Raw genomic sequence first — 26,407 nt, forward strand, 5'->3', positions numbered from 1 at the left:
ACTCAGAAGATATCTCTTTAGTTGTGTGTATTTTTTAATGCAGAGGCAAAATATTTTGACGCAGACATATTTTTTTAGCAGGAAACAGGTTTGGTTCTGTATTTCACACCTCCTCTCTCATCTTAACCTAATAGGTTTTTACAGAGCCAATTATGGTACATAATGATACTGTAGTCAAGAAGCATGAAAAGAAAGATAGCTCCTGCTTCACACAATATTCAGCTTTGAAAAGAATTTGTGTTGATTATGCACCAATGAATAGGAAAACTCAAGAGGTTATTTGTGTTTATCATTCATATTGTCTTATTCCATCTGGTTTTTCTTTCATGATGAGAGAACTGGATTTGTGAGCATGAATGTGTGACCTTAATGTCTTACCTTGACCACCCTCAATAAAACAATGGTTAACTAAAACCACAAAATAAACATCACTTATTTGTCTTAAATTATGTCTATAAAATTGTCTAGTCCATGTGTTGGCCAACAGAGAGTTTGCCTTGATGAAGTGAAAAAAAGTGCAGAGATGCAAGTGTAAAACTTCCAGAGATCAAGCACAAAGGATGTGTGGACAAAGTTGGGCATGCACAGTGATGACATGCCTGGGTTTATGGTCTGTTTTAGCCTTGTCACAATGAAGAAAATCTGTGCAAGTATCCCTACAGCCAACCAGATTTTAGAGCACCCTGTCCTAAAACACGAGGAAACAGCTCAGTTCTGCCCAGATCTCAGCAGGAGCTGCAGCAGCCAAGAGTCATCGTGGCCTGTAAAGCAGAGGCAGCCTAAACTCAGTGAGTGCCTCAGAAAGTCTGTGAGCCTGATGGACTTGTGTGATCCCTGGCAGCTGCCAGGAAATGTGAAATTACTTTATACTTTCAGGTATCTTTGAAATAGGAAGTCTTTGAAATGTGTCTTTTATGAGACCTCTGTGTAGCAGACATAAGATTACCTCTCTAATGGTGGCACATGTACTTCTATTGTGAAAATCAGACAAAGCAGGCAAATGACACCAAACTACACAAGATAAATAATGTAAGCAGCTGTAATAGAACAATCACAAGCAATTTTGGAAATGAAGAGTGCTAAAAGGAAAGGGGTAAGTCAGAGGATACACACAGGGAAAATGCAAAACTGGATCATTTTCAGTCTTGTTATTTCTCATAATGTCTTTGTTCTTGACTCTCCCAAATATATTCTTTACATTTGGAAAAAAAAAAAAGATAATAAATTATGGCTCTCCCATGATGAAAGGTTGGAGAATAATAACATTGAAAGGAGGTGGAGTTAAATAAAAGGAGGAAGGAAAATATAGTTTTTTGGCAATATTTTAAAATTTATTTAGTAAGATTTCTAAACAAATCCTGCAGCTTTGCACTGTAATATCTCTCCAGGTAACTTGATTAATTGATTTTTGCAGTTTCACAGGCAACAGGAGACACTGTGATCTTGTATTTGCTTCAGTAATTGAATGGGAGAAAGGAAAGCAGTTAGTGAAATACATTTATTTATGCACTACTCCTCAATATTCTGACTGCTCTTTCATGTTTTTCTCCTTTTGGTCATTATGCACAGTAGAGTTAACCTAGAGAGTTTGCATCATCAAGAGCATTTCAGAACTATAATGCATCACTAATAATGACACTGACTATGTCTCTGGGTCTTAAGGGCTCTGCAGAACTAACCATCCGATCCTCCACGCTACATTTGAAGAGATAATATTGTTCCTGTTGAAGGTTATTCTGCTGCCAAGCCAACTCCTAGGGAGGATGGGAAAGGAGAGGTGGTAGGTGGCATCTTCCTTTTTGCTGGCATCTTTACTATTGAACACAATGGACACTACATTATTGAAAGGTTGTGATATTAAAAGTCAGAATTTGCTATATCTGTATTATAGCCAGCTCCTGATTCATCTGATAGCTGAGACAGGCAGTTACTGTCTTTAGAAATGTTTAGTAAACACAGATTGCTTATGTAGAGTACATTTTTGCTGTTCATCTATATCACATTGACTGCAGGTGTTAGAAGGATTGAGTTCCATAATTCCTGGAATACTTGAAAGCAAAAAATCTTGAATCAGGAGCAGTAGGAATGAACTCAGGAGCCAGAGCCATTGCACCTCTGTCCAAGGCCAGCTCTGACATCAAATGCAATGTAGGGCAGTCTCCTCTGGCAAGCAAGATGGCATTTTCATACACTTATTGATTCCCCAGCCAAGAGTTGGGAATGTTTCTGCTGGGATTTTTAGGTTGATATTCTTGACTTTGGAATGATAAAATTGAAGTTAACAAGGGAAATCACTCTTTTCCCTCTCACAGGAAAACAAACTTACGTATTTTTAAATCTTCATGTAAAAAGTCTAGGTAAGCCATTATTTCTCTGTTGAACACTCCCTGAACACTCCCTGGCAGCTCACAGGGTTCAGGTGGTTAAAACCAATTAGATTTTGTTGGTGTGTAACATCTCACTACAGAGAAAAGCATTACCAGTGAAAAATGTACAGGACTTTGCTTAAAGGGAAGATGAAAAGTTGAAAGGTGATTGCCATTGTCTTTAGCTCTTCCAGAATGAACATACTCTACTTTGTCCACCTAACTATCTGAAATAACTGTGAAATCCATGTTTACTACAGATCTTACCAATGAGGGGAATTATTGAAATGATCCAATGATTTAACTTAAATTGATACTCAAATTCTGGTGCTCTCTGCCCAAGTTAGCAAAGAATGGCATGTAGCAGAAAATGTGGGCAGCCCATGGCAGAGGCAGACCTAAGGACATGCCTTCCTGAATCAGAGCCAGAACATTTTAGGCCCTGGAGAAATCCAAATGATAGCAATAGACAGTTTTCAAAACAAAAATAAAGAAATAGTTTTGGTGAGGGATTGCTTGGAGCTCTGCCTCCTGAAATGAGATATTAACTTTTTTCTTAGAGACAGGGCTGTCTGTCTCACAGTGTGAGGCTGTATCTCACACTGGAAACAAAAGCTCTGGGGCCTCATGCTGTCTGAAGAGGAATTTGACCAACATGCTCATAACTGAACATGCCTCAGAACATTGAATCTGAGTCTGAAATGTGTCCTTCAAGGCTGCTACAGTGGTTGAAATCAGTGTGTTGGGGACCATCTGCAGACCCTGGGGAGGTGTGTGCTGCCCTGAGCCTGTGCCTATGGCAGCACTCCATAATGAGACACCCAGGAATCCTGTGCTCCTGCCAGAGGTGCAACCTGGATTCAAAATTACCTGTGGCTGGTGATCATCTGCCTTGACACCATGGCAAAGTGGGGATGGCACATTTAAGATCAGGGACAGGCATAGGCTTGTAACATCATGAAAGGCAGACAGGTTTAAGCAGTGAACAGGGAATGATTATTCACTGTTTCATGCAATCCCAGCACTAGAGACAGCAGGTTTGAAGCAATAAAAGGGTGCACTTTTTGACAGCACTTTACATCACTCCTTGTTCCTGGCTGCTGTTGAGATCAGAAGTATCAGTGGGCTCTGGAGAGGACAAGACACTTCTGTTGATGCCTAAGAAATATGATGATTCATATTTCTATGATGATTCAGGTGCAAGCTCTAGCAGAGTAAATTTTTCCTAGGGGCTAGAAGGTTATACCAAGGGGAGGATCCCCATTTAAATGTCCTTTTTCTCAAAACATCATTTACAAGAGTTGAAGACCATGTACAGAGCTAGGCTTCCTATTTCTAATCTTCTGCGATATTTCTGACATTCTTAGGTACAATTTCTTACACTCTTAGGCACTGCCTTCTGGGAATGAAGAGGGTGGTCCTTTCCTTGCATGTTCAAGAATAAACCTTCATCAGAGACAGATGTTTACCTACAATTACATTTCAAAGGTGCATGGTGTCTTTAATAAGTTTTTCTAGTATTAGTTCATTGATCAGAAACCACAAAAATCATGTCTGTATGCTATTAATCACCTGTTGAAAAAGCAGGTGTAGTTAAACTGCATAGCTCCTTTTGTAAAGAAGGCCTAAGGGAATGTGAAACAGGATTTGTATCCATTTCAGCTGGTGGAACTCTGCCCATTGATACAGCACAGTTGGGAAGTAGTGCTCCCACAGGATGCTCAGTGAGCAGAAAACTAAAGGTATAAGCAACCCACTTTTCTACCTTGCCAGCATTCTCCTGGGCTCCTGTTAAATTGTTAACACAGGAGAAGAATTTTCCACTTGTTCAGAGCAAATCTCTGAAGCTCTTTAAAATATGGAATTACTCTAGAGGTGCATGTGTGCTATAGGCTTTAGTGGGATTTAGGCCACTATACTGAAAGAGAACACAGAAATAGGGATGAATTTAAATTAATTCATATTTTAAAAAAATTTAAATATTCGAATAGTAACACCTAAAACATTTTTTTGTATACCAAGAAATAAATAGCTGCCTTTTCACTGGAGCATATGTTTGACCAAAGGGAGAACTGGGTAGGATGACCCTGAAAACAGAGACATTTGCTGTTTCTCTTTCAGAAAATGGAGCTTACCCTGTCCATGTGAGCTGTTTTACAGCCCACGCAGGCACAAAGCTGTCTTGGTGTTGCAGTAGCAATAAGAAAATGGTGTTACAGTGTTTGGCTTGTACACACTTCCTACATTACCTAAAAATAACTAAGTAGCACATTTGGGGACTATTACGCAGGAGGTGCCTGCACAAGCTCATCGTGTGCATAATATGTTTCCTCTGTGTGTGTGTGTATACTTCTCACATGTCTTCCTGAAAATACAGCCTTCCTGGGAGCCATTCTGAAGGATTTTCAGGGTTTTTTTTGCCTTTGCTAAGATCTGCAATTGCCTGCCTTTGCTGTGCAGCAGAATAGTGTGATGCCCGTGTGATGCTCAGCAGCAGAAAATAGCAGGCTGTGCTTCCTCACTCCTCCAGCAGCTCTTCCTCTTGCTGGTGCACCATGACCAAACCAAGGCAGATCAGCAACAACAAGGGAAAAACACCAAATTCCTCCCACCCAGTGGCTCTAATAGGGCAACATGGCAGCATGTGTCTGGCTGGGAAACAAACCAATCTGGTAGGTGATACTAAAACGTTGCTCATTTGGTTCATAAAGCTTCCCTCCCCCTTTTTTTTAAAGCTTCAAGTTGTGTTACAATAAGCAGGCAGGATAACACACAGTAATTGCTTCTAGGTGACAAATGGAAGGGCTTACTGAGGGCTATTAATTCCTAACTGCCACTCTTGGGCTTCCTGGTGTTTGGAAAACTTCTCAACTCCTTCAAACCCAGCAGGACTTTCCTCCAGCTGTACAGTCATGGGCTCAGAGAGTTGGTTGAGGTGTAAGGGCCCAAGAGAATACTAATTAGCCAAGAGTAGGTAATTTTTGGGTTATAGCTGGTTTATTTAAGCCTGGTTAATCAATTCTCAATTTGATAGTCCTGTGCAGGGCTAGGACCTGGGCTTGATGATCCTTATGGGTGCCTTCCAGCTCCATTCTGTGATTTCACATGAGGACTTGCCAATAGTTGGAAAACCTCCTCCTTTCCAGAATTGCTTTTTTATTTATGAACTTTATTGTTCATCTATAGAGAAAAGAGACTGCTTACTTAAATTGTCTTCATCCTCCATGGTGGTTGGGCCAGGACTCAGGTACTTGAAGGGTGCTATGAAGGTTGACAGTATGCTGAGTTTTTCTAGAAGAAAACAGAAGAAAAGATACACATAAAATAGGTGCTCAGTCAATGCATTCACATGTACTTCACACTTTTTCTCAGGGCAAAACATCTTGGTAAGTCTGTTTGGTTTTAGGACCTGAAGGAATGGCCTGAAGTTGTGCCAGTGAAGGTTTAGGTTGAATATTAGAAAAAGGTTCTTCCCCCAGAGGGTATTTGGGCACTGACCCCAGGCAGTGGTCACAGCACCAGCCTGACAGAGTTCCAGAGGTGTTTGGACAGTGCTCTCTGGCACTTGATGTGACTCTTGGGGATGTCCTGTGCAGGGCTGGGGGTTGGACTCGATGATCCTTGTGGATCCCTTCCAGCTCAGCACATTCTGTGATTCTGTGACTCTACAGTACCACCAAAGTTTACTGAACCTCAATGCATTTATTACACCTGGCACATACAAACATCAAACACATATTCCTCCTGGTTTCTGCCCCCATGTAATGTTTATTGACTGTGCTTCCCAGCAGTGGTGTCTGAGCACTGCAGAGTAGGGGATGTTTGAACTTGTCCAGCTGGGAATGGGGGAGGCAGTCAGCCCTGGGAGAAGGACATGAGCACTGCTCTAATGGATGAGATCATGTACTTCACTTGTTTCCTCTCCCCAGTGTAGTCTGAACCAGAATTCTTGAGAAAACTCAGTGATGGATGGCACAAAAGACTACCATGGCTTGTAATTCTACCAGTTTTTGATATGATTTTTGGAAAACTCTCATGGTGTGCCCAGAAAGCTATTGTTCACTCAGTAAGAACACTATTTGAAATCTCTCTTGTGCATTGATATTAAGTGCTTTTAACAGCAGTTTCTGTTTATCCTGCAGACAGTGTGTGGCAGAGACATTTACTTCCAATGCCACGATCAGACTCTGCATTAGAGGCCAGGGCAGATTCAGCAAAATGAGAACTCATACTGACTTATACTAGGTTAATGCTTGGCTCAGGACTTCTCTATAGAGAAGAGCTGAAGTTAAAACAAACACCAGAAACAGATATATATTTAAGTGTTTTATTTCCTTTGATAACTAGTTTGTTTAGCTGAACATTTATTTTTTTCAAGGCTGAATTCCTTCTGACACGCTATGGAGACTTTATTAAGGACCAACAATAACAGAGTGTCTACGTGACAGAAGAAACAGAAACACATCTAACAAAGGTGATCCATAGCTTTGAAGAACTTTGTTGCTATTCTAAAGTACTCCTCTGTTTAGAAAGCTTCAGCTATGGCTGAGGAAATAGGCAGCTGAGGCTCACCTATTTCCTCAGTGAAAATGCTCTTTATCCTGCACATTGTGAACAATGTTGGCCTCTCATCCTGTGGCAGAAGCATCAGTGTATTCTTTCAAGGAATGTATTCTTTCAAGTGACACAAGAAATAATATTTCCATGGGAAATTTCCTTATCATTGACAAAATATTTCTCTGATTTTCATCAAACTACCTGCCTGCTAAAGTACCACTGGTCTAAGAGGTATTCCAGCTGAAGAGCTCTTTGAACTTTTCCAGCAGCCCATCAGTTAGCTTTTTTGGCCTGGTTCTTCCTACATTTGCAAACAATCCTTGTTTTTGTTAAAGACTGTTATCAGAACCCATCAAAAATGACTGCATATATTTGCCCTTGGCTGGGTAACATTGCAGCTCAATTCTATTACAGGAATTCACTGTAAAAGCTGACTGCTCTTTGTTAAGTAAATACAATAAGCAGAATAAAAGATTTCCTGAAGAAAACCTTTTTTCTGTCCAGAAACCTTTCAGCCCAGACTAATATATAATTAGAGCACAAATTAGCCTCCTTCAATTGCAATTTCATTATGGCATTGCAGTGATGTCAGGACCAAAAGAATGAAGCTATTTATGAATGCTATAGCCATGAGATTTTTCTAAGTGAATTCTTTGACACTTTTTTTGCTAAGGCATTGCTCACTGAGAAATGTGGTGTCTCTGTACGGCGTCTCACTGTGTGTGAGACTTTGGGTTGTGATCCTGATAAAGGCTGGTATTCACTCCTGACTTCCTCAGCTGGTTCCTTTGATTGAAGTGAAAAGAGCGTAGGCTTTTGGGACCGAATCCAAAGGCTGCATTTGGTAAGGGAAATGCTTCAGATGATAGACACAGGATCAGGGCAGCCCTTGGCTGTAGTGCCAGCAGTGACTGTTGTGTCTGGGTACTGAGATCCTAAAGTGTGTGTACTGCACCTGTGCCTGACTGCTGACAGCTGTCACACCTTCAGGATTAACCCTCAGGACACTGATGTCACACACAAACCTGAATCTTCTTTGCTGAGAAAATATTCTCACTTCTCATAGTGAGAATTAACTATTAACCAAGCACTATGGAAGTGCTTTCTTGCTGCAGTGGTTAATGCTTACTCCTGCCACCAATCAAAATGCAAATCCATTTAGTTTTGTACTAGGTAAAGAGATATTTTATGATTTAATTTTGTGTAATTGATAGGTGAAATTTACAATGTGGATTTAAAATTCATTAATTTAATTTTTATTTTGTCTTAAGGGACCCTTCAACCATCTTAAGCTTTTGTTGGTAATGTTTTCCACTTGTTCCCAGAGCCCTTGCTGGTGACTTTACTTTGTGTGGCAGGGAAACAGGATGTGAAATTTGCTGCATGCTTAGAGTAGCAATGGATGAGATTGTGTCGACCAAACAAAGGCAGGTCCTAATAACAGGACATAATTCTATCAATACCAGTGATAAAGATTATAATTCAATATGTCAATCCATTGGCTAAGCAAGGGAACATTTAGTGTGTGTCTAAATGGGAGGAGGAGGAGGAGGGCAGGGTTTTGAGTAAGCTCTGTAAAAAGAGAAAAGCTGTAGTAAACACACAGACTGCACAGATGAATTATTGACCCAGAGAAGGAGGAAAAGATAAATGACAGAATAATTATTGGAGGTGTTTACAGGGAAATATTCAGGTTAGGTTTAAAATTATTGGTATTATTTTGCACTTCCATCTTTTGCACATTATTGCCTGCTGCTGTAAAGGCCATGAAGCACTTCAGCTTTATTGCCAATGGTGAAATTCAGTGTTAATTGTCAAGATTAGAAGACTTGTATAGTTATACTTTATGGTCCCTTTGTAGGTTAATGCACATCATAATTAGCCTTGTTTCCAACAGTTTGATGAAAACGTATGAATAAGAATAAAGGACAAGACTGGATTTGAAAAAATCATATTGAGAAATACCATGAAAGCCTCCTTCTCCCATTCTCTTTTCCTTCCATGGCTTTGCTTTTTTTTTTCCTTTATTTTTTTCTCCCAAAAAAAAAAGCAATAACAGGTAGCCCAAAACTAGAGCAGGTATTTTGAATTTATAATTGAAAATGATCTCTGTATTTGTCTGAAGAAGATATTTTTCAAGGTTAGAAGAGAGAGTTTAAGTAGAAAAAAAAGACATTTCAAAAACTCTTTTCTACAGAAATGCAGACTATATAACCCTACATTTATTAGAAGTAATACATGAAGGTATTATTTCTGGCATTAGAGTTGTACCCAAAGTCTCTGATGCCATGAAGAAGAGGTTTCATAAGGGCCTACATGGACACAAGGAAAGCTTTATTTACAATGGAAATTGAGAGACAAAGAGCAGGTATAGTGGAATTTGTCTCTAGCTGCCCTGGAACACTATTGCAAGATGATAGCATCATATTTTGTAGTGCATTGACTGTAAAAACAGTCTTCCAAGTGGAAATGTGCTCCAGTACTGTAAGAACAAAAATCATAATTTCTTCTGAAGAGAAGCCTATTACAGGAAGGAAAGCTCAGTCTTCTGTTTTGGGATGGAAAAGGATTTCAGCTCACTCTTCCAAGGATATATTTTCCAGCAATAGTAAATAGTTAACACAGAATCATGAACAGCGTTTTTACAGTACCCATAAAATAGTTAAAATTAAAACATGGGACAAGATATGTGTTGAATGAAATACAGGAAATGCTTTAGTACAAATGATTCAGCAAAGCCTGGCACATAAGGCAGGCACGTTTCCATTAAAACCTGCCTTTTTTGTGAAGTTGCTCTTGCCCTGGGGATGCAGTCAGAAGGCTGGTCACAGGTCCTGTAAATACACTTTTATTGTGAAGACAAGAATGCACATATACAGCTATAAACACCTTCGTGCCCTTCATACCTATCAGTATTTGAAGGGCACCAGACAATACTGCTTGATCATCAACTCTAGGGAAGTTCTTTCACTCTCAATCACCAGAATAAAAGCAACAGGAACAGCAGGAGCTCAACACTTTTAAAAATCAGCCCTTATACATGTTGGACAAATTGTTTAGCTTTGAGAAGAGCAGACTGAGTGGGGTCATAACAGCAGCCTGCAAGCACATAAAGAGCTGCTGCATGGAAGAACAGAGTAAGCTGTGTTCCTTGTGCATTAACACAACCAGAAGTAATGGACTTAAATTACACCAAGGAAAATTCACTTTAGGCATTAAAAACCCCTTCCTAACAGTAGGGATGGTGCAGTGCTGGAATAGCTTGTCTGGTGGGGAGGTGCTGAAGGGCTGATAGCTGGAATCTGCAGGGGGTTGCACTTCCTTTATAGAAAGGGCCCATCCTCTATACTCTCCCACCTCTACAGACTCCAGCAGAAAAACTTGCCCTGACCATGAGATCCTGCAGCAGGGTCTAGCTCAGAGTTGGAAAAGTGAGCAGGATTTGCTGGTATTTGCAGAAGTTTGTGGCATGCTCTTTTGCTTGGCAGCTAATGAGCACTATTAATAATTGTTATTCAAAAATGCAACTTTCAAACACAAGAAGGATTAGACAGATGGATACCAGTGGTTTGCCAGATCAGAGTTAACAATGTTTTACTGAATTAGTTTCATTCTCATATTCAAATTAATTACCATAAACTACTTTACTTGTCAGAGGTCCCTTCAATAGTATTCTTTTAAAAACACAGTGCAGACATTATAAACCAGTCCTAAGCAATTCATTTGGTTTGTGTAGAGTACTAAATTACTCAGGAAGGGACAAATATGATGCAATAGTGTAAACTCAGCTGCAAAATATCTTGGAGAAAAAATTATTTTTCACTTCTCTAAAGTACTTGCAGCTACTTGAATAGTTACATTTTCACAGTTGTGTTTAGCCCTTAAGGAGGGGGGATACAGGGAAAAGAAAGCCTGCACATCAGGAGATGATCCTTTATCTTTCTTCCCATATCTTAGTCAGTTCAGGCTTGGGCTGACACTGACTGGCAGGATGAAGAGATTCTTAATGCAAAAGAAAAATATGACAGATTTGTGGAGAAAATAACAATGTCTTTAAACCACGGCACTTATTGGGGAGGCTCACAGCCTTCTAAATTATGGCTTGTACGGCCACCATGCTGCATTATTTAATTTAGGCAGCTGGTTTGTAGGTAGGGATTTACTTGCATGGTGTCAGAATCAGCCCTCACAGCTGAGTTTGAGAACCAGGTGTTGAAACAAAAGTTTCTGAGTGTGCACGGCTCAGCAGCATTGCCCAAGTGCTTTTTGCTTCACATGCAAGCAGGCAGGCTCTGTGTGATGCTTTTATATCCACATTGACAAAGCTGTCCCCATGAACTGCCACCACAGTTCCACTGGGGCTGGGAGGGTCTCTGTCCATCCCCTCCAGCCACGTTCCAGCTGGAAATGTGACTGCCCTGAACCCCTTCAGAGGGCTGATGTTTGCAGACAGAGCAGCAGCTTTGGCTGCTGCAGGGGCTCCAGTTTGGTGCCTTGCATGGGATAAGCTCAAGCCTGAATATATTTGCAAGGGGCTGTTGGCACATGCCCATTCCTGCTTGGTTTGCGTTTTCCTCTCTCAGCCCTACTCTGTGTGGTCCTAAATCAGAGCTCTGCTGACACCATGGACCCTTGAGAGCCATCAGTCAATGCAACTGGAACAGCACACCTGGCTGAGCACTCCAAGGGGGAAAAAAGAGCCTTTGAACTGGAAACATGAAAGGGTTAAAATGTGTGTGACTGTTCTTGTCTGTAGCGGTGATGCTTGGCACCCCTGAGAGCACGGCCTTTGAGGTGGACAGTTACTAAAGGTCTGCTTTGTATAATTGGTTTTTAATCCAGAGCGTTTGCTGTGACATCCCACCCTGGCCCACATGGGAACTGTTAAGGAAAGCTTTTCTTAGAGGTAGCAAAGAAATATGCAGAGAGAAAAACCTTCTGGTTGAATATGATTTTTGATTGGAACAATTTTCTTAAAAACAGAGACAAAAGGGACTATTCAGATTAAGGAATTTAGGTTTATAAAAGAAAAAAAACCCCTCATCATTACTTTATTTGTTCTCTGCTTCAGCAAGGACCTGAAACAAAGATGTAAAATATCAGAGCACATTGCTTTTAGTCTGAAAACTAAAGGGACGACAAAACCAGGGAACATTTTGGTAGTCAGCATTTTAGGAGAAGGTTTTCAGCTGCTCAAAGCAGGTTGTGCCTTGAGTTACAAGTCAGAGGTGTGAACCTGGAGCCATGAAATGTTCCTCTGAAACAGGGCAGCAAGCTGTTCAGTACCATGCAGTGCCCAAGCACCTGCTTCTCTGCCTTGCCTGGAAATGCAACATGGCCTGCCAACCGCAGGGGTCTTCTGTAACTAGATCTACTTGCTGCCTGTGTAATTTTTTTTAAGTAGTTCTTGGAGCAGAGAACACATTTTTTCTCTACTCTTGTTCAGTGCTTAGCAAAATGGGTTCTGTGTTCAAAGACAAGAGCTCTGAAATGCAATTATATTAAGTAGCAAGAACAGTTTATGGTATTATGATACTGCAGAGAACATTGAATGTGAAGCATCAGTTAGCTCAGGGGCCTGGCAGCTGGACTAATCCTCTGTGCATCCCTTCCCAGCTGTGTGCTGACCCAGAACTGCTGCCTTGGAAAGCTTTTGGGGAAGCTGTGTGAAATGTTTCACCAGGGCCAGCCCAGCACCTAACAGGCAGTGGCAGGTCCATGCCCTGGGCTCTGGCCCCTCTGCACCCCACCAGTGCCTCCACACAGGGCTCTGAGGCCAAAGTCACTTCTGCCTTATCACTTAGGAAGCAGAAAGGACCAGCAAAAGCCCTGTGCATGGGATTTGTATGGATTCATTCAATATGGTCTGAGGTACACAGGGATATGTTTAATTGATCACATAATGCATTAGGACATCATTTCTTTCTACAGTGGCATGTCCTGAAGCTTTCCTGCATTTCTGGAATGGAGAAAGTGGGGTTTAGCTGCAGATTTATCAGGAATTCAAATGGGCACTTGCATAGACAAATCTCAGGGGCTGTGCTTTGGTGCTCTGTACCAGCCCACTCCAAGCTCTTTCACCATGGAAGACTCTATGGAATGAAACGTGTTGTGTTGTGAAATATTAGTTTCTTATTTCTTCCAGTAAAGAGCAAAGTAAGTAAAAACACAAGGTGGTAGATGGATTTTTAATAAGAAAGGCAATGTGTCTGTGTTTTGTTCTTTGTTAGATTCCTTGGAAATCAATTTGAAATCTAGTTCAGCCTAGTAAAATTAGATCTAAAACTATTTAATTTTGTTGCTAGAGTGTTTCTCTCTCCCAATGCCTTGCTTGAGGACACACAGAGATAAAAACTCTTGAGTTATTATCAGTTTATGTGAATCTGTCTGCCTGTGGAGTGTACTATATTATGTATCTCTAAGTGATCTGGCTGTGGCTTGGAAATTGCAGTTTAAAATCCACTTCTTAGCAAGGTCCTTATGCTATTTGAACATTCATTTTGGAAATATTTTTATTTTGCTCTCTACAAGCTATGACACGCTTTTATTTCCTCTTCTTTTTTATCCTTATTTTTTGGGGGGATGTCATCACTTTAGAAAACAGGAAACCCACCTGTTCCCAATGTGTGCTGAATAGAGATGCAAGAAGACCACAAAAATAGCCAGTGGATTTATTAAGCATACAATAAATCAGTGTGATTAACTATGACTACTTGATTGTATGCCAAACAGGACTATCAAAAAGTCTTCAGTCATATGGGCAACTAGTTTGGCCAGTACCAGGGTGAGTAGGTTAGTTTCTTATCAGCCTGTGTCTGTACAGATCTGCACTACTTAAGGAGACTTTGCTAAGCTGGAACAGAAAACTGTATGAAAGTCCTTGATTTGGGTTAAGGGAGGTCTGCCTATCAATAATTTAAACCTGTCAACTAAATTATGATTATGTGAAACATGAGTGGTCTAACCCAAAGTAAGAGAAGCACTGTTGGTAAAGGTATTTAAAAGGATGCCTGGAGCCAGTGGAGCCTGGGGAGAAAAGCAGCTGCCTTTGCAGGCAGGAGTACAGACTAAGGCTCAGCGCTGCCCATGCAGAGGGACAAGGAGAATACAAAGCTTTATGCTGCACAACCTGATTTTGAAGGATTTTGCCACCTTCTGAAACCAGAAGTTTCTATCTACTCAGAAACTATAATAGATAAATTCTAATATATTTATCTACTATATTTATCTATAGTAGATAAATTCTAAGGTGGTCTGAGCTGCTAACACCAAGTCTCAGTTTTCAAACTCTGTCTCCAAGTTCAGCCATTATCTGCTGTAAGAAAGGCTGAACAGCCCCAGGAGGGACTGATCTCATTGGCACGGACACATACAAATAAATGCCAATGGGATAAATGCAATAAAGCCCTCCCAGCAGGCACCTATTGATTTTACCCTGGACATGGATTTAGGCTAAAAGACTAACTAGTAGATGTCCAAAGCTAGGAGACATGATTTCTAGACTACCTTCCTGGGAAATCCTGACTTTTGTTATCACTGCCTGTGGCTGCATTACAAGGTGCAGAAGAGGATGTCCTGCTTCCCTGAGCATTGCAGCTCCTGCAAGAAGGTTCTTCTATTGACAGGATTTGTTGGTATTTTCAGTCCTTGATCTATGCATAAGTTTGGGAAATGAAATGAATGATATGTTACTGAAAGGGGGATCAGAACTCCTTTATGCTCACAGAGCTCCCACTTAAGGCACTCAAAGATCTGCAAACACCCTGAGTTACTACATGGAGAAACTGTAAAGGTATTTGTGTAGGTGCAATATGGATGAACAGCTAAGTATATATTTTATACCCTGTAAAACAACAGCTCCACTGTGAAGTGAGTCACCCAACATGGGCATAGCAATGTGCTTCACCTCAACACAAACAGCTCTTTTAGTTCTTTTAAGGTTTCACTTGCAGTTAAGGTTTCCTCAGCAGTTAAGCCCACAAATGCAGATGCAGAGCTGTCCATCTCCTTTCCAAAACTGGCTATGGGACTGATGTGGAACAGCCCCAGCTGAGTGCAGACCCTGCCTGTGAGCACTCCTCTGTGAGCTGTAACCCCCTCCCTCCCAAAACGAATATCTGCTAAACATTGGGAAATGAATGGCCTGCATCAGAAAGCTCCAGCTGGCAATTAGTGCTGAAAGGCTTTTTAAAATCTCTTCTCTGTTCATCTGCTGTAAGCAGCCAAGTATGACCTCTCCCTTTTGTACTTCCATAATAATAATAATGCATATTTAACCTGATTCCTGCCCAGATTTATCCTTGGTAACATGAGGCAGTCTTGTGTTAACTAATCTGCCTGTAGGCAGAAAGTTAAAGGCATTACCATTACAGTTTAGGGCAATATAAGAGGGCTGAGACTTGCAGGGCTTTCGTTGGAAAGATGCTACTGAGAGAAGTCAAGTCTGCTAATTGAGCCAGTTATTTCAGTATTTAGGCATTTAAATTCTCATTTGACCCCTTGGGGGCTGAGACAGCTAGAAGGGGTTAGGGGCTGTCCTGGGGCTGTCCTGGGTGCTGCTGGTATTACAGTGCCTTGGACTGAAAAGCAGCTCCTTCAGTTTCACCTGTTAAGGCATGACCCTTCAATATTTATTAAACTTTCCATCACTGCTTGTACAGATTCTTAACATCTCAGATTCATCACTGATACTTTGTTAGTATTTTCTTTTTATTTTTTCAGTCTTTATTCAATCCTAGGACAAATGGCTTCAAATCTATTTCTCAATTAAGAGCGGTGACAAAGGAAAAGTTTGCTAGAGCTTTACAAAGAAGGCCAAGTTTTCAGTGTGATGCAAAGGGAACTTGACACCTGACTTCCATCAACAATAATAATGGGGGTTGTGCATCTAACTCTTTCTGCATTGTGCTGACATTGTACCCTTGAATGTTAGTACAGTTCAATAATTCTCCAAAGATGAGGCAGCTTATTTTCTCTGCCATTGCTGCTTTGCTGGCATTTTTATGGCATTCCCAGAAGTGCTACCTGTCAGAGTTAGTACTTCCAAGGCTGGCATAGCTTTGGGGTGATTGAGGATTGATGTAATTAAAGAGAAGGCAGTCTACTGCTTGCCCATGGGTATTTTATATTAAGCATTTCACTGCACAGCTACGATTGATGATTTAAATGATGACAAAGTTGGGCTGCTCTGTATGGGCAACAGTGATTCAAACCATGAATTCAGGGATGTGCAGCCTCTATTTTATGTTCAAAATTCTGAGAGTGCTGCAGAAACAGAGCTTTCTAGGAAAACTGCAACTTCCTCAAGAACCATTTAGCAAAGGATGGTGTTCCTGCCCATGGCAGGGAGCTTGGAACAAGGTGACCTTTAGGGACCCCTCCCAACCCAAACCATTATATGAATAACACCATGGAAAACTTGCAGAAACTTGCCACAGGAAGGGATTGTCCCAGTCACATCTAGGGATGAGTAAGACCATTATTTGGGAACAATTTGGAAAAGAATAGGGGAAAAAAAAATATAATATTACATCATTAAATAAATCCCCTGGTGCAGTTGTTGTGGTCTTAAGTGGGATTATCGGATTCAATCTACACATGCTTTTGTGCATATCAACATCTGGAGCAGCCACTGTAGGCTTTTTTTAATAGTCAGTGAATAGTCAATATAGCCTACAGCATTAAAAAACATTGATTTTCTCCTAAGGTAAGTATGTGTTAGCTCTTCTCTGTAACCTGAACATATTAAAAAACACACAAAATATCAGACATATTATTATCTCAGTGTTTACCCCTTAACAAATGATGAAGTGTTAAAATCCTACAGGAAGGCTGCTCTTTAACACTGCAGACAGAGTTTGCTAAGGAGAGTCTGGGAACATAAACCAGCTCTTTGTGAAGAAAGAAGAGGAATCTCTTTCTTCTCTTCCCTGCTATAATGTCCATAAACTCCAATTACATTTATAACTTTGCATTAAATTAAATATGTTATTTTACACAAGCACTTAAAAAGTCCACTAAATATCCAATAACAGTTTTCTTTATTCCCTTGTTAGCAGCTGCCATGGCAGCAGGACCTGCACAAGAATGAAAGTGATTTAGTGCATTGATTTGCAGTTGGCACGGCCCTCTGTTCTCAAACAGAACTGATTAGCTTAGCAGGAAAGTGCCATTTACTTTTATCGTGTTTCTTTCCTTCTCATCTCCCTTCAGTGGCTGCCAAGAGGAACAGAAGAGCTGTAACCTCCTGAGCAGGTTGCTTGCTTTCCTCAGCTCCAAATTCTGCAATTCTGAGGACTAATTTGCCTGGATAGTGCTGTGGCATCAATACAGATGCTAGAGTTACTGCTTTGGTGTACTGGAAACTGGTCCCACTGAGCTCTTTCAGGCTCTTCCTACACAAAATTAACCCTGACTAGGAGAATCCCCTGAGTGTCCAAAAGTGCCATCTAAACCAGGATTTTAGATGTTTTTTCACCATTTACTCGTAAAGCAAATAGGACAGCAAGGCAAAATATCTAGCTGGGAAGGTTTCTCTTGAGTATCTCACTTTTGCTTCATAAACTGACTGTAGGGCTTGCCTTCTAACACATAACATTTGAAGGACTGTGTACACACTTCTACACCTCTGATCTTCCATGTATTGAAGCTGCTGGGGAAACTCTTGATTCGCCAGTTAAAAGTAAAGATTTTCTGCAGTGCAGAATGACCAACAGCTGCAATAAAACAGTGGGAGTAATTGAATTGAATTAGCAATTATTTTCCCTTGAAGACCAATTCATGACAAAAAGTTCAGTTTGCTTTGCATTTCAGGGGTCAGATCCTCAGCTGGAGTGAGTTTCTGTGGCTTTATTGAACTCCGTGAACACACACAGAGTCACGCCAGCTGAGGTCAGTGGAATAACACTGTTTCAAACCAGTTAAGGTTCTGATCCCATAAACTTGTCCTGACTGTTCAGTCTCATTAGTATTTTTCAAGTCTCTCTCAAACTTGTCAAAAATTCAAACATGCCTAATCTTCTTAGGGGTGTTACATATTTCCAAGTCTGTTTCTACTAAGAAATAATAAGGAAAAGAAACCACAAAGAAAGGGTGGGAGGCTGAAAACCTGGTTCAGAGTTATTTCTGGAAACAAAGATTAAAAGATGAAGAGGGGAGAGAGAATCTCCTTCCTACTTTCTAGCTGAAATTCACTCAATAATATTAATCCTTTTGGACTCTTCACAGTTAGTGGAGATGAAGAAGCTAATCTCTGTCTCTTCTACACTGGAGGAGGCTCCATTAGTTCTACTAAATATCTGGTGCAGCACCAGAGAAAGGAGTACATACCCATTTACCTCCCTTCTCCTTTGATCTCAGCAAGAGATTATAAAACAGCTCCCATATTCTGTTCTTTCATTTTAAAATGCAAAGCAATCTGTAACTTTCTTCCCTCTGGCACAGGAAATCCTGGTGAGGAGAAGGGCCCTTTACTAGAAAATGTATAGCTCACACTTTTCAAATGTATCTAACTCTATTAGTCATGTGAATTCAGTCTCTTTTATTCCCTCCTATGAACCATCTTTCCTCCTTCCACAACAACAAAGAAAATCCTCTTTTCTGGTAAAGCAGGAGTTATTTGAACTTCACTGATTCAAAAGACTGCAGTATCTGCCATGGCTAATGAACTCCAGGCAAACCAGGGGTGTGCTGACAGGGCAACATGACCACAGTCCTCTCCCAAACCACCAGAAAATAAAAGCTGCCTCTTTGCAGGGCTGAAAGTACTGCAGATGTGGGTGCACTCCCTGTCAGCAGAACCTTACTCTCTTGGCGCTCTATACCATTTGTTTTGCCACTAGTGGCAAACTTTAATAATCATCAGTTGAATTTTAGGATAAAATGACTCATGCCTTAAACTCCATTGATTGCAAAGGGATGTGTGCCTGGCTCAGATACAGAATAAACATTTGGTCAGATAAAACCAACATCATATGTCTGGTCATCCACAGCTCTCTCACAGTTACATCTGTGAAATGTCCTCCTTGGCTGTATTCTGGGCTTTCTTCCTGTGAAAATTCAGACATAAGGTGATAGAAGAAGGGAAAATAATGGCACCAGGGTGTAGAAAAAATATGGTGTCAGAAGGTGGCTAAGGGTCATACCTATAGCTGGATGGCATAGAAATATGGAGGCACACAGTTGTGGCCTCCAAAGTGGATCCTGTAACCTTGCATCAAAGCCTAAAACAATTACTTAGGTTTGGAGAGAATCTGGCATCAGATGCCTCAGAAAGTGAAACACAGGTGACAGCCTTCTTAGTGTGGTTTTCATGAAAGCATTCAGTAATAAATACTGAAGATAAGAGTGTATCCAAAATCTATTCCCCTTCAGGGCTTGGGGAGCTTGCTTGTGGTTACTGGGAGGGACCCCTTCAGTTTGGGAATTTTTCCTGAGGACTGATGCCCAAGCCCTATCTTTCAAATTGGTACATTGGGAAATGGGAACAAGAATCAGAGTATTTTGAAATGGGGTAGCTGTGGGTGACAGTGAGGGTAGACCCTTGTACCCAGGTGACACAATCACTGCATTTATCCAGAGCAGGACTTTGGACTGATGCCGTGGAAGGGCTGTGGGCAGGGTGGGGGAGCCCATCCCTGCCCTCAGGGAGCGCACAGTCAGCACACTGTTAACACAGCCTGGCTACCTGCACATGTAGTTCCACTTCCATGTATATTTTAATGCTGTTCTAAACACATACTAACTTCTAAATTTGACCAGCAGGTTTTCAATATAGGAAGAAACAATAAGATATATTTACCAGTAATCCTGCTCTTCCCTACTGCCCCTGGAAGGCACTAATCCACCCAAAATATCAGTCCTTTCACCAAACACACTTAGGGACCATGCTCAACGAGGCCTTTCTTGGTTTCCAAGCCTTTTGACTAAAATCTGCCAGGTTCTGATCCACAGCAGAGACTTTGGGAACTGCCACCACGTGGCTTCCCCCGTGAGCACCTCGCAGCAGAGCTGGAGGCACAGGAGCACAGCCACCCCCATGGGCACTGGATCCCTGTCCTGAGCACAGCCCGTGGCTGATTGTGGCAGGGAATGGACCCCAAGGAGCTGGCACATTCTGCTGGCAGCAAGTGCCAGAACAGGGCAGGGCTCAGGCTGCCATGGGGCTCATCTGAGAAGCCCTGATGGGCCAGACTGTGCCCTCATGGCCTGCAGGTGGCTGGTTCTTTGTTGTGCTGCTGTATGGAAATGCTAGGCCAGTGTAGCAAAACAATATTTCTAACGTCAGTCTTCCCTACTGCAAATAGGCTGTGCTCTGATTTGTTCAGTTTTGTAGTGTTGTTCAAATGGGACAAGTTCAAGTTGTTCAAATGTGGAATTTGGGACAGCGGGATATATTAGGGGGTCACACCTGTAGTGCCATGGCTAAAGAACAAGATATTACAACTATATGTATTAACTTTTCCAAGGCATTTGATTGTCCAAGACTATTCAGAATGTCCAGGAGCATTTGTGCTAAGAAAATTGAAGCACTTTGGCCTTAGCTGAGCTTCAACAGATAGATTTGCTTCATATTTGTTAACAGGAGTTACGGCGATAGAGAGAGGGAGAAAGAAAAGGTGACAAATTTGTCTCCAGAAGAAGCCATACAGTAAATCTCCAGGGAAGAGTTTTATGGGAAAAGGTCGATTTCCACTATTCTGCTTCCAGACCTTATAGATGGTTATCAGGACAAAGGTAATTATCTAACACTGGTGATTTAAATACAAACAACACAATCATTCATTTCCTTGGCTCTGAGTGACAAAACTTCAGAGTGCAATGTGACCTCTGCCACTTCCACAAATGACTTACTAGCAAGAAATGAACTTCTTCAATTCAAAAAGAAATGGAGAAAAACAAATCCATATCTTCCCTCCCTAAAGGGACAACAAGATCATAAAGTCATGTTCCATATGGCCCTGACACTGTCAGGTGGTTTAGGCAGTAGATTGAGGTCTGTGTCATTGATATGTGTAGACCTCAAGATCTGTCTAGCTTATGTCTACTGCTGAGAGAGTGATTTGTATCTAATTTGTTCAGTAGCTTTTCCGTTTGTATCAGACTTTGATTTTTCCAAATATACTTGTCAGTAGGATTTACTCAAGTGCACTTTGCAAACATATTTTAGCCTATGCAAACTATTTATTTTGACTGTTCACTACTCATGCTGTGTAACCAGCCACCTAAGGCAAACTGCAGTTTTCCACTGGTTTTGCAGATGACTGATCCCTGAAGTGCCCTGAACTCCTTTTGCAAATCTCTGCTGTAATCTGTCTCCAGTCATTCAATAAGGTTACCAAAAGCTATTTTTCAGTCACATAACAAGTGCCACTGTCTCTTGTCTCAACAGATATGCTTAGTGTCCTGACAGAAATGAAAGCAGTGATGGAAGTGATTAGCGCACACACAAAATGAGTTGGAAAAGAAACATTTTTGTGATTCTTTTTAACCCAGACATATTTAATATGTAAAATTTACTTCCAAATCTCTTCATAAGTTAATAAAAATGCAAATGCTTGCTTGCAAAATTCTTAATTGAAAATAAGCCCAATAAAACTTCTAACATGGATGCATCTTTTCTTGGCGTAGCACTTATCAGGCTGCTGCTGAAGAGACCTGGAGGTCTGGACTGCACAACTACACCCATAGTTTGAATCCTTTGGGTAAGTTATAGCAATATCCCATTTTTTACTCTGCAAAATGAGATGTGATTGTTGTTCCTGATGAACGGCAGTGGACATACTTTCCTAGAGAATGAAACCAGAGAGCCTCACAAGACTAAATCACAATCTCTTGACCGCTCCAGAGCCTTTCATCCAGTCAGCTTGATGCTTAGCTCAGTAATGGCTGAGGTTAGATGAGATGAACCCCACTCTGACTGTTTTGATTTGAAGCAACTCCCAGTGCCAGGCTGATAAAAGCCTCGTGCATTAGTACAGAGGTGACACTGCCTTTTTTTCAGACACCCCCATGGAACAAGTATGTTGTTTTTATGGTTAGTTAACAGGGATTTAAGGAATGAACTGCGGAGGAAATCTGACTGCTAATGATGCATCTGTGGGCAAAGGTGCCACAGCCTTCAGAGCGCAGCAAAACTGAGTTCGCAAATGTGTGTCACTTGTGACAGTCTCATCAGCTCACTGACGTCCCAGGCACCTCCTGGGGCATTTCTGACAACCTGGTTAAAAACATATGTTATGGATCAGAGAATTTTGCATTTTTTAATGGCCAGGCTGGGGTCACATGGAAAGGCTTCCACCCTCTTGCAAATATCAAAATCTGACTCAGACTGGACGTAACCCAAAACACCTTGTCATGACTCCTTGTGGGAACCATTACATGTGGCAAAACTAAAATGAAAATAAAGATATCTGACCTAAAATAGGTAGCATGTATTTTTGTAGAGGAAGGTCATTTGTTGCCATTATTTTGAGTACTCCGCTGACAGAGGCTTTTCTGTATCATTCTAATGTCAATGCTTTTATCTATAGCTCTTTGTGTAGATTTGTCCTTTCAATGTGCACTGTTGTCAATGGAAAGGTACTGTAAATCAGTTTCAAGGTGTGACTCAGAAAAAGCTGGCAAAAAGACACTCTGAAATGTTCAAAACCATGTTGTGCATATCTGCAGTTTGAATGGATACGCATGCAATCCTCTACAGTTTGGCAAATCTCATCCATAAACAGCCTCCCACCTTCAAAACAGAGTCAATGTCATCCAAAAAGGTTCTAGCACATGACAATACTGATTCCCAGCTCTTGAGGACAGCCTTGCATCTCTGCTATGGCTGCTGTCTCTGAGAGAATGTACACATACATCAAGTTTGCACACATACAGACACACATTTACAGGAACCTTTGTGATTTTCCAAACACAGGCACCGAGTTTGTCAGTCAGAGCCTCCAAGCACCTAAACACATACAGGAGCCACCCACACCTCAGAGTTCCTGGCATCCATCTAAGGCACTCATGACTGAAACAAGGTTCCCTATGTCCAAGATAAAATCTTCATATAAAGCTTAGAAGACTCACAGGTTTTTAATGCCATTATGGTGAAGCTTGTAGAAAAGAAATCAAGGACAGAGATTTGGAGGGAGGTGGATCTAGATGAATAGTGCCTTTATAAGGAATAGCACAGAATATATTTTTAGAAAGAAATCCCATTATGACTTAAGATGCACAATTACCCCAGATATTGCCTATAAGCCCATAGAAGAATAGAATTTCCTGGCTCACAAGGATGATTTTCTTTTTGCAGGTCTGCTCTACACTATTATTGAAAGAGCAAAAAATATCATAGCTTCTCCCAAAACAATTTAGAGCCAGGAAAAGGAAGGCTTCCTTCCATTCTTCCCTATTTCTTGCTGCTGCCCTGTTCTGACAGGCTGCTCAGGAGGACGATGGGGATTTACTGTTTGCTCTGTGGCACACAAAAAAGCATTAAAATAAAAAATCCTCATGTAAATAATTGCATCAATTTTGCAATCAACCAGAAAACAAACAAATAAAATCCGGTGAGGCCAACACTGAATGTGCTAATCTTGCCAATGCTCTGTATAATTAAAACAATTTCACCTTGAAATCTGGCATGCGTTATAATATGGAGCACCTCCAGGCTTTAGCATTTATTTGTTTTTATGGACCTAGCTAGAACAGAGGTTTGTACATGAAATAAATTCTAGTCTTTTTGCTTCTGATCCATTTAGCCATTATTTTATGCCATCTATTTGTTACATATTAGCTGTCTCTTGTTTCTGTTGCTTCACCTGTATGACTTAGGAAACACCTCAGTGCATCTCACCTGGCAGCAAAATTCATCCCAAAGGCACTGATATCAACATACTGACAAAACCCACGTAAATCCCAAATTTGTGTTTGCATTCAGTGAACACAGCACTGAAGAGATTTGCTGTTGTTGTCCTCTAGGCAGTGAGACAACAAAATTTTAAAAATAGTTCTTAATCTCAACACTAGCATTTCAGATTTCCCACCTCATACAGGAGCTCAGTTTAAAGGAGGTGTCTGACAATATACTGAAAAGTTGTTGATATTTTTCTGGAAATCAATTTACATAAATTAAAAGGGAAGCAGCCACACTGACATGCAAACTCCTCATCTTTGCCCTTAACTTTAACATGAGAAATGGATCTCAACCTCAAGCTTTAGGAAAATGCAGACCTTATTTTAAACTTTAGACCTTACACCTGCATACTTCACTCTTCTTAGTCCAAATCTAGTCTGGTTCTAGTACCAGTCTGATTCCTTACTTAAATTTAAGTCTTGCCACTTGGGCCTAGCTTTAATTTAAATACTGAAGTTTTATTCAGGTGCCTTCCTTCTTCTAGCATCAAGCAGTTTCAGCTAAAGAGATTTGTACTTGAAATGCACCCGTTCAGCATTGGTGCTGTTAAATTAGAGGTGATATATATGTGTTTGTGGGCACAGTGACCTTTATTAGCTCCTCATTATTTTTGAAAATAGTTCTTGTTATCTGACTGAATGAATTATGCTGAGCATTGTTATGGCTCAGATAACCTATGGAAACTAGTTATTTTTCAGGGTGTGTTAAATGTTAAAACTAAAAAGCAGTTAGTTAAGCATTACACTGGAGACTATCATCGTGTCTTACAACTTGGAACATGCACTTTTAAGACTGTTCAGATTAAAGATGAATCAAAGCACTTCAGCTTCAGGGATAGAACTGGAGGTGTACATCCCTCCAGACAGAACTGGAGTGTAAAATCCAACACAAATTGCTTTTAAAATTTAATAATTCACAAAATCTATGGTTAAGCACAGCCTGGCTGGGATAGATAAGTAAAATAAATACCGCAAAGTCAATTTTTAATAATCTGTGCCATGAAATTTAAGCACAAGAGAAAACATTTCACAATCAAGTCTGAAGCTTTTTGTAAATGATCAAATGAGAATTTTATTCCCCCTCACCTACCAATGCAAAATGCATCCAGTTTATCCTTTAGTCCTCACAGCACACTCCTAGATTCCTTTGTTTGAATGCCTTTTAATTCTAAGAGAGCCTTTATTGTAACCCCTTTTTACAGCTAGAATTATTTACAACCACCTCAGAAAAAGATGGATTCTGGAGCCTCTTCTTTGCTGGTGAATTGGTGCCTCAAACGTAGGAATAATATAATTAGTTCCTGTTCTAGTCTGGTAACAAGTGGTCTGGTATATTTATCTAATTATTGAGACAACACATTTACAACTGAAGGGATTTTGCTTTAAGAGGTTTATAATACTCTGATTCTGATTTAGGCTGATCTTCAGTCTCTTAATGCCAAGTAAAAACTGGCCTTCAAGCAACATTTTTGTATGATGAAGAATAAAATCCCAGATGGATTATGACAAGTCTGTGTTGTCCTAAAAGAAAAATCAAAATGAAAAGCTGGGAAAATTAAATGGTGAGGATAATATATATACACAGACTCATTTGGGGGAGAGAGAAAATGTGAAGATTTGTACGTATTTTATGCATCTGGAATCAGTATGCTAACATGCTGTTTATGCTAAGAGGTGTACCATCTGCAAGGAATAAAAAAAGGGAGAGATTATACTATATTCTGGGGAAATCATATTTTGACTTTATTATTATGGCTGCGGCTATTTTATGAAAAGGAGGTAGATTAATAATTGTCTAACCAACCAAAAAGGAAGGAGAAAGCAAAATGGATTTTTCAGAGAATATTTCTCATGCAATAATAAGGGGCTTGTGCAACAGAGCAGAAGGAGGAAGGGAGGGCAGTGACGAGAGAGGGAGACTGAGCCTGATGGGAGCAGAGAGGTGAGAGCTTGGGTGCCTGCGGAGCTGAGCATGGCTGCAGAGAGGAGGTGAGCACGCATCAGCAGCCTCAGGAAACACAGCCAGAGGGAGAAGAGGTCCTCTGGTGCCCTGGACTCGGGCAAAGAGGATGACAAAGAGCCACACAGCTTGGCTGCATGTCCCCTGAGCACAGCTGCCTCCTGGGGTGCCTGGGCATGGGCAGAGCAGAGGCAGGACAAGGGTTTGCTGCAATGCAACCCTCAGTGCTGAGGGGGGATCCCAAAGCCAGGCCCTCATCTGGGATGGGATGGGATGGGATGGGATGGGATGGGATGGGATGGGATGGGATGGGATGGGATGGGATGGGATGGGGGTCAGGGTGGCTGCATTCTCTCACATCTCCACGTAAGGCCCAGGGGACCAGGGCTGGCCATGACACAGGATGATGACACTGGCAGTCAAAAGTAGGCCCCTGAGTAGTAAGCTGCTAGGAAATTATTTTCTGGTAGGAAACTGTAGGGAGAACACACAGCCTTCCAATCTAAGGTAAAGGAGCTAAAAGCTGGTAAAGTTCAGCCCTACACTGAGGATCTGAACCAGACCTCCTGCTCCTTTTATTTACACTCTCTCATTATAGATATTTGGCACATACTGTTGCACTTCT

The 26,407-nt window shown here is 41.0% G+C and overlaps 1 protein-coding gene across 1 annotated transcript in view; it reads right to left on the reverse strand.

Moving 5' to 3' along the window:
- Positions 1-26,407, reverse strand: part of ADARB2 (adenosine deaminase RNA specific B2 (inactive)) — a 308,235-nt gene that overhangs the window by 103,536 nt on the left and 178,292 nt on the right. Inside the window, exon 2 of the mRNA XM_054273803.1 lies at positions 5,571-5,657. Within this exon, the coding sequence (XP_054129778.1) occupies positions 5,571-5,657 (87 nt within the window). The remainder of the gene's footprint in view (positions 1-5,570; positions 5,658-26,407) is intronic.

The sequence above is a fragment of the Melozone crissalis genome, unplaced genomic scaffold, assembly GCF_028551555.1.
Source record: "Melozone crissalis strain CALT ecotype California unplaced genomic scaffold, PUWL_Pcris_2 ptg000016l_1, whole genome shotgun sequence".
In the NCBI taxonomy this organism is placed as follows: Eukaryota; Metazoa; Chordata; class Aves; order Passeriformes; family Passerellidae; genus Melozone; species Melozone crissalis.